The sequence below is a fragment of the Peromyscus leucopus genome, chromosome 23 (assembly GCF_004664715.2).
Source record: "Peromyscus leucopus breed LL Stock chromosome 23, UCI_PerLeu_2.1, whole genome shotgun sequence".
Taxonomy (NCBI): domain Eukaryota; kingdom Metazoa; phylum Chordata; class Mammalia; order Rodentia; family Cricetidae; genus Peromyscus; species Peromyscus leucopus.
This window is the reverse complement of record NC_051082.1, coordinates 45493514-45505817: the sequence shown is the minus strand read 5'-3', so window position 1 is coordinate 45505817 and position 12304 is coordinate 45493514. Positions and strand designations below refer to the sequence as shown.

Here is a 12304-nt window from a genome sequence, read left to right as displayed (position 1 = left end):
GTCAGATCTCCTGGAACTGGAGTTACAGACAGTTATGAGCTGCCATGTGGGTGCTGGGTCCTCTGGAATAGCAGCCAGTTCTCTTAACCACTGAGCCATCTCTCCAGCCCTCATTCAGGATTATTTATCAAAAGCTAAAACTACACTCTCCCCAAACAGGACGCTAGGATGTGACTCACATGCTGCTGTCTGTCGGACAGGATTTTCCAGAGCCTCGGGAAGAGCTGGACCCAGGTCTTCTCAGCCAGCGTGGTAGAAATGTGGCAGAGCTGAACGAAGGCACTGAGCAGTGCTCCCGTCTGTGGGGACAAGGGGTCGAGCTCAGGTGCATCCTGTGCCTCCTGCATCCCCACTCAAGGGGACACAAAGGCCACGGCTGAGTCAGCCCTTCGAGCTTGGGGACAGATTCACTGGCCTCCTTTCTAGCAGCGACGGCAGATGAAAGAATGCACATCATTTATATCCATGCAGATACTTCCTCAGCACTGTACACTTACTCAGGACAGCAATGGTGCCATTAAGTCAGTTCAAAGCCTGACTTAATGCAGAAATCCAGGTTACAGAAATTACTGACAGGTAACTGACTTTTCTTCCTCCTAGTCTGGACATAAACAGCACCTCCATTTCTGTGTGACACTCCTCAATAGTGACGGGGTGCACAAAGCCTTAGTTGGTCAGAGTCAAAATGGGACAGTGCCCACACCCATGATTCACCAGTGTTTATGGAGCCACAGCTCCCATCTGAGGAAACTGAGACCACTGACAGCGGGCACACGGGGAAGCTCTTCCCACAGAACCAGCCCGTCTTCACACTTCACTACGTCTCCTGATTTGAGGCACTTGAACAATAGCCCAGAGTTCCTGCTCATTATAGGCATCACTAAATGATTTTTACCATTTCCACAGGACAGTAAGTAGTAGAGAAACCATTATCTCTATTTTCCCTGTATCTGCTTCCTCCATTATATTAAACGTTGAATCCAAACCCTCCCAGAACTATAATCATTTCAACTGGGCTAGGAAGAAAAACTCTGGTGAGAGAAAAATGTACACTGGTATGGAAAGATCCTGTTTTGAAATAAGGATGGGGGCAGAAGATATTTACTCCCAAACTTGCCCACAGACCTTCACTTCCCGTAGAGTATCAAGAAATTTGTCGTGTCTGTTGGTGAGCATGTGCAGCTGGTTCCCGATGTCCTTCTCAGAAAGCTCTTTGGTTTTGGGTGTGCTGGTCTGATCTCCAGGAGCCAGCTCAATATCTATCTCTACATCCTAAATAAAACATAAGGAAATGCAGGAGGTCAAGGAGTTCACAAGATCCCAACAAACATAACTCTTATGAAACATTGGCTACTTTAAAAGATTTTTATTATGTATACATGTAAGTGTCTGTGGGAATGTACACCTAAGTACAGATGTCCATGGGAGCCAGAAGAGGGTGTCAGATCCCCTGGAGCTAGAGTAACAAGTGGTTGTGAGCCACTCACTGTTGCTGGGACCTGAACTCCCCTGAGAGGGCAGCAGGTTCTTTTGTTGTTGCTGTTTTGTTTTGTTTTTTGAGACAGGGTTTCTTTGTGTAGTTTTGGTGCCTGTCCTGGATTCCACTCTGTAGCCCAGGCTGGCCTCGAACTCACAGAGATCTGCCTGGCTCTGCCTCCTGAGTGCTGGGATTAAAGGCATGCGCCACCACTGCCTAGTGGCAGCAGGCTCTTTAAGCACTGAGCCAGGTCTCCACATCTCCATTTTTTGATAAGTGCCAATTTTTCTTACTTTTCTAGAAGCTTTTCCCAGAGTACAGGCTGAGTACCCCTAATCTGAAAGCCTTCAAATGTGAAACTTCTTAAGCACACATTCAATGCTCAAATTTTGGGGTTTTAGAGCATTTCAGACTTCAGAATTTGGGTTCTCAGATGCAAAACTACAGTAAAAAACAAAACAAAACAAACTAAATTTCCAAAATCCAGAAACACCCAAAATGTGCAATGCATAATTGTATCTGAGCATTTTAGATGGAGGACATTTGCTGTACCTTATAGTCTTTAATTAAAAGCATAACCAAGGACAAGCACTCCAGATCAATAACTGCCTCTCCCCTGAATTTACTAAATTTTCTTTTCTTTTCTGTTTTTTTGTTTGTTTGTTTTTTGAGACAGGATTTTTCCATGTAGTTTTGGTGCCTGTTCTGGATCTTGCTCTGTAGACCAGGCTGGCCTCGAACTCACAGAGATATGCCTGGCTCTGGCTCCCGAGTGCTGGGATTAAAGGTGTGAGCCATGCCACCTGGCTCTCCCCTGAGTTTAGCTAGCATACAGAATGTGTTTTTCATTTCAGCATTTCCACGCTCATGAGCCTCCCTCCACCCCACTGCATCTCTCTCTTAAACAACTGTGGAAGGATGATCATATGTTTCTGTATTTGAATTACAGGAAGCAGGATAAATAGTAAAAATATCATTGGAATAACAAAAGTGTATCACTTGTTGAGATGCAGCATGGCTGCCCAACAGCCTTGATCCGTCATGTTAATGTTGCTGGGGTCACTGTACAGGACATTGCCTGGGTCGAAAACAAGAATGAACTTTCTGTCTCCAGCCTCTTCAAAGTCAGTCAACAGTGAAATCAGGAGACTGTCCCCACAGTCAACAGGTCAACTATCCTATCGACTGTGTTGCCCTTGATGAGTCAAAGATAGTCACTGATGTCACTAAGATTACAGCAAGACCAGATCAAACGACCTGACTAGCAACACTTCTTCCTTAACTGAACTGTGCTGGGGATCAAACCCAGGGCTTCACTGTGCTAGGCAAGCACTCTGCCAACCAAGCCACAACCCCAGCCCAACTCCCCTTTTAGCGCAAAGTAAACAAGTGTTCTCCTTGTTGCTAATGGTTTTCTTCTAAAACCCACACCCCAACAGGTTGTGCTTCCCAAAGTCGGGGGCCCAGGCACATGCACTCCCAGGAGAAGAACGGAGAGCCAGGAGAGCCAGGAAGACTAAGGTACCAGCCTTGGCTGAAACACTTTTTTCAGGTGCACTTTCAGCTCCCGCTGCCCATCTAGGATCAGGTAGCAACACACAAGGCTCCCAGAAGGCTGTGCAGGGCTCGGCACTGGGTTCCTACATAACGGGTATCACTTACAGTCCAACACAGCACCACAGCAGAGGGAAAACCCAAATCAATCCCTGATCTAAGCAGAACTGGCTCAGAACCATGCCACCAACTGGGCGTGGCAACCTTCTCAGTTTTAACGGCAACTGTCTAAACGGAGGTACCACACTCAGCTTTGGGGCAGAAACAAGTTCCGATGCACTGCTCCTGCCAACTCAGATCTAGTGGCAACTTTGTCCAGGCAGGCAGACCAGGCAGACTCACCTCTTCTTTAGACTCACTGTTCTCTCGCTCCCGAGGCTCCTGCTTGACGTGTGTGACCATGGCAAAGGCAGCTCGGTCATGGCTGTCGGCCAGGTTGATGACATTGGTAATGGATGGGAGCATGGCTCCCTGGCAGCTGGTACCAATGGCCGTGCTCTTCTCACACACGGCCAGGAGGAGCTAGAGAGGATCATGGGAAAGAAGACCAGTTTAAAGCAGACGCCTGGCACTGGGAGTGTGTGAACACCCAGACATCAGAACAGACGCTCACATACAGACAACCCAGGTCCACAGATCAGGTCACAGCACCCCAGCCCAAATTAGCTGCAGGCCCGAACTTGCTTTCCAGTTGCCCTTGGCCCAGCTTCCTCTGGCTTAGCATCCTCCCCTCTATCCCAGGCAGAGACCTCTGCTTTCCTGCCCTCTGCCCTCTTTTCTCTCACGGCATGTGGCACTGCCCCAAGCCCAGCCCAGGGAACTCCTAGGTCATGGGCAGACCCACTCTCTCACAATCACCTCTTTCCACACAGCTAGTCCCATGACTCTCCTCTCCCCTGAACCCCTCAAAGACTTCTCACAGCCTCAGAGAAACAGTCCATACTCTTCTGGGTGCACCTAAGATCCTTCCGTGATGTGATATGACCCTTGACTGCCCATGTGGCCCCTTGTGTTCTCAGCACTTCCCCAAGACATTTCCTCCTGAGGCAGCCTCTACACGGTCACCACAGGGCCACTGCTTATGCCGCCCCAGGCGCTGAAGAAATGCCAATTCTTCACACATGGGAACCGTGGCAACCAGCTGTCACTGGTCCAGGACACAGTTCCCTCCCATCCATCAGAAAGAACTTAAGAACTGTTTGCCGCAGTTGTCTCAAAGGGGAAAGCTGGTTTCACTCGTTCTGGGTAAGCAGACACGAATCTGCTTAGCACTAGTGACCGACAAACCAGCGCACCTGGTGCCTGAAGCCTGGGGGTGAGAGTGGTCTGAGTCCTCCTGCGATCCTCATGGCGGACCTGCCTCTGCAGGCCGGAAGTTCCAGACCACACACAGCTGCCGGCGGCCCCAGTGCCCACACCCTCACACCAAGGAACCCAAAGCAGCGGTACTGGCAAGCTGCCCACTCTGTTGATGACTGATGGGATGACAACCACAACATCTATTCAACTTTCTAGGTAGACAAATTTAAAGATGTTTCTATGTGAAGAAGGAATCTTTGCCCACCGAAGTTTGTTTTGGCTTTCTGATACAGTAAGATGAGAATGTTGTCTTAAGTCCTTACTCCTAATGATTAGCATCAAGGCCTGTTTGTCTCCCCTGTAGTGGGGCAAGAACAGGTACATGACGAGCTATTTCTATACCTCCCTGTGTTGTAGGATGCAATGGCTTGAGGAGAACAGTTCCCATAGGCTCACATGTTAGAATGCTGGGTCCCCAGTTAGTGGAACTATTTGGGAAGGATTAGGAGGTGTGGCCAGGTTGGAAGAGGTGTGTCACTGGGAAGGGGCTTTCAGGTTTCCGCAGACTTTTGCCATTCCCAGTGTGCTCTAAGTCTTGTGGCTTGAGGTATGTGAGCTCTCATCTATTCCTGCTGCCATGCCTTAGCTCCACCATTGTGGACTGTAACCCTCTGGACCATAAGCCCAATTAAACGCTTTCTTTCATAAGTTACCATGGTCATAGTGTTTTAACACAGCAACAGAAAAGCAACCAATTCACAGAATAACCCGCTGGCCTTCTATGCCCCCTCAGAAAACCCCCAGGCTCTCTCAATCACAGAGGTCGAGTTCACCCACCCTACCTCAATGCACTGTTTGATCCAGAAATGGCTCCCCATGGCTTCCCAATTCTGGGAACAGGTGACATACAGCAGGCGCTCATAGACACGGCGTTTCATAGAGTTGTCAAAAACCTCGAAAAACTTGGCCCTGATCAATGGCTGGGCACAACGAAGCCCAGAGAGAAAGGCGGGTTCAAGCTTTGCAGTCAGCTCGCTGCCAGAAAGTGCCTCATCCCTGTAATGAGAGGAGGTAAGAGAGGACCTAAGAGCCAGGTAACCACCCAGATCAGTGTTCAAGATGATGTACACCAGCTCCCCCAAACCAGCTCCGCTGTAATACCAAGCTGTGTCTCCACCATGAAGACTCAAGCAACACTTCTGCAAGGGCTCAGAAATGCTACCATGGGTGCCGGAGAGATGAATCAGTGGTTAAGATACTAGCTGCACTTCCAGAAGAGCTGGGTTCCATTCCCAGAACCCACATGGCTGCCTACAACCCTCTGTAACTCCAGTTCCAGTGGATCTGATGCCCTCTTCTAGCCTCCGAGGATACTTTCTGCACACATATACACGCAAGCAAAACACCCATACACATAAAAGAGATGCCATCAAGGTATGTTACCTTAATATCAAAGTGAGTTCTCAGTTTAGATGGAAGCACGAGATTTGAGTCATACCACACTGCTGAGTGGGGACCACACCACAGACCCACGACAGCGTGACCTGTGCTGAATTACCTGTAGACATAGTTAACAAGGTCCAAAAACTGGGCATTTAGTTCCAGGTCTTCTGGGAAACGTTTCTCTATGTAAGTCATCATTTTCACGAGCAAGATCGACTTCTCCCGGAGTGTAGGAGTCTACAAAATTGATTTCCCCAAAGAAAGTGCCAATTACTTCTACTTGAAAAACCAAAAATCCAGAAGCATTTCACAGCCACCTGTCCAACTCTCCACACTCCTGTTATTTTACCAATAACATCATTATTTACTGCAGTCAAGCCAGCTCATTTTTTTTTTTTTTTTGGTTTTTCGAGACAGGGTTTCTCTGTGTAGCTTTGCGCCTTTCCTGGGACTCACTTGGTAGCCCAGGCTGGCCTCGAACTCACAGAGATCCGCCTGGCTCTGCTTCCCGAGTGCTGGGATTAAAGGCGTGCGCCACCACCGCCCGGCAAGCCAGCTCATTTTTAAAGAGAAAAAAAATCAAGGATGGTTGTGATTATCTTTGGGTGCTCAAAGTCAAGACATGTTGGTAACTCCCCCTACCTCCACCTGGGTGACTCACTTTGGAAACAAGTCACAAGCTGCCAAGTACCCTCCAACATGACAGGCTCTCACCAGCAAGTGTTTCACAGCTCACCTCTACTACCAGTACAGAATAAACTTACAAATAAGATTCACGTAACATTCTAACAAAAGAAAAGCCACTGTGAGAAGAGCAGCTGGTTAGCTCCTCTGCTTGGCTCCCCAGTGAACTCCTCATCAAGCAAAGCTACCGTGGGGACAATCCAACAATGCCCTTGTCCCATGTGTGTCGAAGGAAGGGTAAGAGGGGACCAGGCTGTGTCTATGTTCCTGGGGTTCAGAGTGGGCGCCCTCCTGCCAGCTCACCTGATTGGCTGCCATTGGGGAATTATTCTTAACCCACTCCTCCACGATCTTCACCACGGCTCGGAGGATCTTGGCATCCGGGGATTTCTCGATGAGGGAGGTCAGGATGGTCTGGATGAAGTTCTTACGCATCTCCATGCTCATCACCGCCAGTCTTGTCTTCACAAGCTCGAGGCTCAGCATCACCAGCTCACTTGTTCCAGCTGTGCAGAGAAGGGACAAATACCTGGGTCCGGTCCCTACAGATGTGCTCCAGCAACCAGCACGCTGGGATCTGAAGCAATGTCACCTCTTTTTGGCTGCATCTTGCAAAGTGCCCTCTTGCAGCCCCAGCCACAAGCACGGGTGACAGAGCTGATGGGCCGACACAGGCACCCCAGCCTCTCCACATCCTACCAGAAGCTACTTGGCACTCGGGTCCGGGGGAGCCTTCAGCTGCTATGGAAAAGCGCAGCCCACTGCTACCCCACCACCACCCAGTCTTGTGGTGGGAGTCTTGGTTCTATTCTGGAACCTGACTTCAGAAATGGCAACTCTGATTGGGCACTCTGCCATAAAGCACTGTGGTAACTCTGTGGTTGCAGGGAAGGTTCACGGACTCGTCACTCTCCTCAGCTGCTTTTCATTCTTAGACTCACAAATTTTATGTTTTGACTTCCAACCTCTGTCACAAGAGCCGATCATCACAACTTCACATCAACCCACGTTCACCGCAGTGCTCAAACCCACAGCCCTCACTGCTCAGATGTCCCACGCGTCCCTGGAGAAGGGACACCAGCCCCAGGCTGTCACCTGCAGTTGCCTCAGTGCTGCCAGATGCTGCCTGCGGGTTTAAGTGCTCTCGGACCATCTTCTGCAGGGAGCGCATGAAGACGGAGATGAGTCTGTCGATGTAGCTTGGGTTGTTGCAGCAGGCCGACTTGAGGATCATGAGTGTCCCTGCAGTGCAGGAAGAGCAGTCATCTTACCAAGGAGAGACAACTGTACTGGGAGACGGCTGCATTGGCACAGTGCTCGCCCAGCACGCCCAGGGAGCCAAGTGTGGCACCCTACAGCCAGAAATGGGGGTGCGCAGCTGTAATCCCAGCACTGCAGAGGCAGCAGACAGGAGGGTCCTGGGCCTCACTCACACACACACACACACACACACACACACACACACACTCACACACACACAGTAACAACAAAATTAAGTAACAACAGTGTGCTTTTAAAGCGACCGACTCTGCCAGCCCTGTGAGTGCCTGCCCCAGGACACTGTCCACATTCTGAATCTTAACTTTGCCGATACTACCCTACAGAGCTGACATCTGTGCTCCAGTATAAAACATTCTTCTCTTCAGTTTTGGACCTGAAGTTTATGCTTTGACAAATTATCCTCAGTAAAGCTTTCTATCCCGTGATGTTTGGGAGAAGGCAAAACAGGAAGTCCTAGGGGGCGGGGGGAGTCTAGCCTATCTGAACATGAACACGTTTGGAATTTATTTCATGCTTCTATGAAAACTGCCCAAGATCAGACCAGAACACTGAGTGTCTGCCAAGAACTGATCTTTCACTAGTGAGGTCTTTAACATCATCTTGACCCTGACAGAACTTTATAGGCGCCAACATGCCAGGTGTGGACAATTTCATGCTGTCCTTGTTAAAACCTGGTTCTGCCTAGCAGCCATGGCACAGCCAGCCTGATTTTAAGACAAGTAACCAAGTCCATGATGAAAATGGGATGTGTTGGGGCTGGAGAGATGGCTCAGCAGTTAAGAGCACTGGCTGCTCTTTCAGAGGACCTGGGTTCAGTTCCCAGCACCCATATGGCAGCTCACAACTGTCTGTAACTCCAGTTTCAGGGAATCTCCACCCTCACACATGCAGGCAAAACACCAATGCACATAAAAATGAATCCTTTTTTTTAAGAAGGAAAAGAAAATGAGATGTGACCTGCTCCCCTCTCCTCTAAGGCCATAGCAGTGACAGAGCTAAGTCCCCCAGACAAAAAGGACCAAGCACAGCCAGCTTCCCAGGCCCACCTCATCCTGTGCCATCCCAGCCTGTGGTCACCTACAGACGAGGGAGGCAGGGATCACCCTACAGGAGGGCAGGGCACATGGGGTCACCCTACAGAGGGAGGTAGGACCCATGGGGATCAGCTCTTCTTTGAGCACCTTGGAGAACGACTAAGCACAGATGTTCCTTCACCTTGTGATAGGAGCCAGAACATACAAGGTGGCTCCACTTAAAGTCACAAAAGTCCATCAGCTGGCTCTAGAGCAACCAGGTGTGAACAGGAAGACCAGGTGTCAACAGAAAGACAGACTAATTAAACCAAATACACCTGGGTCCTGAATTCCAGAGAGCAAATAGCCAGCTTTGGAAAGCAATGCATTTTTGTGAAATTAATAACTAAAATTATTCATGGCTGACTGGCAAGTGGACACAGCATCTCAGCAGTGCACAGGCCACTCCCTTCAAACCAAGTGTACACTGGGGCCGAGCCAAGGACTCAGGGAGCATGAGTGCTGGACAGAATGCAGAACTCCAAACCAGCCCGTCAGCCCCAAAGCCCCTCCTCCCAGGCTCTCCCAAGACAGCTGTCAGGGAGCAGGGACCACAGCCCCGGGAACCACTGCTGGGCAAACCACACCGGTACTCACCAAAGAGCTGGGAGGGGTTCGCGTTGGTGGCCTTCTCATAATTAGTGAGTCCTTCGTAGATGACCTTCCCGACGGCCGCGTAGAGGCACTCCAGCTCTTCGTACTTGGAGGCCACACTCGAGGTGCCTGAAACAGAAGCAGGGCAGGCAGCTGGGGTCAGGGCTGTTAGGGCGCCAAGCCCCCAGCTCAAGCTCCAGGCGTGGTGTGTGCAGCACAGTGCCTTTCCTTCCACCACAGAAGAGTGTGCGCCTCATCGTCGTCACACCAGTGAGCACAACTCTCATCCTGACGGCTCTAAGTGCACTTAATGAGCACGCATACAATTTCAAGTTGCCCATTGTTCAACATTTGTTATAATACTAAAACTAACTTCCCTTAAATACCTGAAAAAAAATCCAGCAGATAAAGATATGAACTTCAAAACAGAAACAAAAAAAAATGTTACCATTAAGTTTTCAAGTCAAATAATGTTTTAAAAGAGAGATTGAGGGACTAGTCATGGTGGCACATGTCTTTAATCCCAGCACTCAGGAGGCAGAGGTAGGTGGGTCTCTGAGAGTTCAAGACCAGCCTGAGCTACATAGTGAGACCCTGTCTCAAAAACGAAACAGGAAAGTAACGTCGGGAGGAGAACAAAGATCACTAAGGACTAAAGGATGAGCACTCTCAAGCAACAGTCCTGGACCACCAGTCTCCGGCAAAGCGGAGGCATGTGGGAGGGTCGCTTACTTGGCTCTGTAGGGAAAATGCTCATCAGGCGAGAGAGGAGGCTGTGAACGGCTCGAAGCACTTTGGTGTTCCCACAAGTCATGCAGGCTGCAATGCCCCGCTGCAGGGGCTTGAAGCTGCTGAGGATGGCCGGTGACTGTAGCACAGTTAGCAGGAAGTTGAGCACTTCCAATCCTGTGCAGATATTCCCATAGTTCACCTGGTTCGGCTGTTCCTGCAACGGGAAAACAGGCCACGGAGTTCTGAAACTACATGTCCTCAAGTGTTTGGAACGAAGTAAGAACCCAATGAAGAATGAACATGGGTACCGCTGTCACAGCATGTGGCCACCATGCACAGTAGGACTTTTATAAGGCTGTGTCCTCTAGAATGTGATGTAAAATTTTAAACTTCTTTACAAGGTCATTAAGACGTTAGTAGTCAATATTAAATATTACTTAAATCACTAAAACTTGGACTAAAATGGAAAGGTATTATAATGCAGGGGCTTCTGTTGGCCTACTTATTTAAAATACAAAATAAATCCCAAGGGAAATGTTTTCCAAACTGCATCATGCAACCAATGTACTAGTTGATGATATTATTAAAAATAAAAACTGTTTGCAGGAAGCATAGACATGGCTTCTGGAAACTTCCATTCCTGTGGTATACATACATTATCATGTATATACAGCAGTGAGGTCAGCAGCATGAGCCCCTTGTAGCCTTTTAAACCTCGGACAGCAGTGTTTTAATTCTTTGTGGACCCAAGCAGCAGAGTTAAAAAAAAGGTAAAAAGCCATGTGGTAGAACATAGACTAATAAAAATATGGGTTAATTTAACTTATAAGAGCTAGTGGGAACAGCCTAAGCTTGGGCTGAGCATTCATAATTATTAAGTCACAGCCAGGTGGTGGCACATGCCTTAAATCCCAGCACTCGGGAGGCAGAGCCAGGTGGATCTCTGTGAGTTCGAGGCCAGCCTGGGCTACAGAGGGAGATCCAGGACAGGCACCAAAACTATAGAGAGAAACCTTGTCTCGAAAAACCAAAAAAAAAAAAAAGAATATGAAAGACACTGTTGATTTAGCCTGAGCACTCTGGGCTGACTGAGACCTGAAGACAGAGCGGAAGAGGCCACAGAGCAGGCACACATCAAAGTTTGAGTTTTAGACTCAGAAGCGATGTCCACACCAGGCCAGGTGACGGCATCAACTTTTACAGCCCCCACACCTACCACAGTCATCAGCAGCTTGTCGAACCACTGCAGTTTGAGCTCAGACTTGGACCACATATCTGGCCGTAAAGCGGTCTTGAGAAGGTTCACACAGCGGCGAGAGAGCACCTCTCCAGGTGACCCTGCAGTGTTGGTGTTGTCATTGACCTACAAAAATGCCAAGGGCTTGGTCACTGAACACAAGCTTACAGGTACAGGGAGAGTGACACTGTCCTCAAATGTCCCTGCACCCATGCGTCCCAGCCCTCTGCCTTCCATGCATCTCCCAACACCTGGCTTTCCTTCTCCCTCGGGTCTCTTCAGCACCCCCTGCAGCAGGTGTCTGCAGTAAGCGAGATCAGGGCCTCCACTCCGGAAGAGGATACCCGCACACAGAAGCCCTCGAAATGCAAGGAAACAAGGGATCTTCCGGCTGGACAGCTCGGGATTCTTCACAACTCGAAGCAATCTCCAGTATTTCACAAAACACAGTGTTTTGTTTGACAGTTTTCAGGACTGAGTAACCCAGCCCCAAATTAAAACAATTTTTTTGAGACTTTATGTGTCTTGAGTGTTTTGCCTGCATGTACGTCAGTCTACCATGTACATGCCATGCCTGCAAAGGCCAGGAGAGGGGGCTGCATCCTCTGGAACTGGAGTGAGCCACACTGTGTGTGCTGGGAACCAAACCAGGTCCCATGGTGTAGATAGTGCTCTTGAGCCATCTCTATGGCACGCAACCCCCTCCCCCGAATTTTTTTCTAAGGAAAACTTTATTTACATTAGATTTTGGAAAACAGAAATGGCAGGTTACAGAAATGGATTCCCAGCAACTCTGTGAGAACATAAATACTGAAGTGATCAGTGAGCACAAGCTGTAAGCACAGCTACAAGTAATTACAAGCTGCACAGACCCTGGAGACTGGTCAACTCAATGCCATGAGCTATGCTCCATGCCCAACTTAATACAGC

General features: G+C 49.0%; 1 protein-coding gene across 1 annotated transcript in view; it reads right to left on the bottom strand.

Moving 5' to 3' along the window:
- The window catches only part of LOC114707583 (transformation/transcription domain associated protein), a 97475-nt gene that overhangs the window by 27035 nt on the left and 58136 nt on the right, over positions 1 to 12304 (bottom strand). The window contains exons 45-54 of the mRNA XM_037198542.1: positions 11354 to 11500; positions 10138 to 10351; positions 9409 to 9534; positions 7553 to 7699; positions 6761 to 6963; positions 5889 to 6010; positions 5173 to 5386; positions 3374 to 3553; positions 1126 to 1272; positions 180 to 299 (exon numbers count right to left, since the gene is read on the bottom strand). Coding sequence (XP_037054437.1) covers positions 180 to 299; positions 1126 to 1272; positions 3374 to 3553; positions 5173 to 5386; positions 5889 to 6010; positions 6761 to 6963; positions 7553 to 7699; positions 9409 to 9534; positions 10138 to 10351; positions 11354 to 11500 — 1620 coding nt within the window. The remainder of the gene's footprint in view (positions 1 to 179; positions 300 to 1125; positions 1273 to 3373; positions 3554 to 5172; positions 5387 to 5888; positions 6011 to 6760; positions 6964 to 7552; positions 7700 to 9408; positions 9535 to 10137; positions 10352 to 11353; positions 11501 to 12304) is intronic.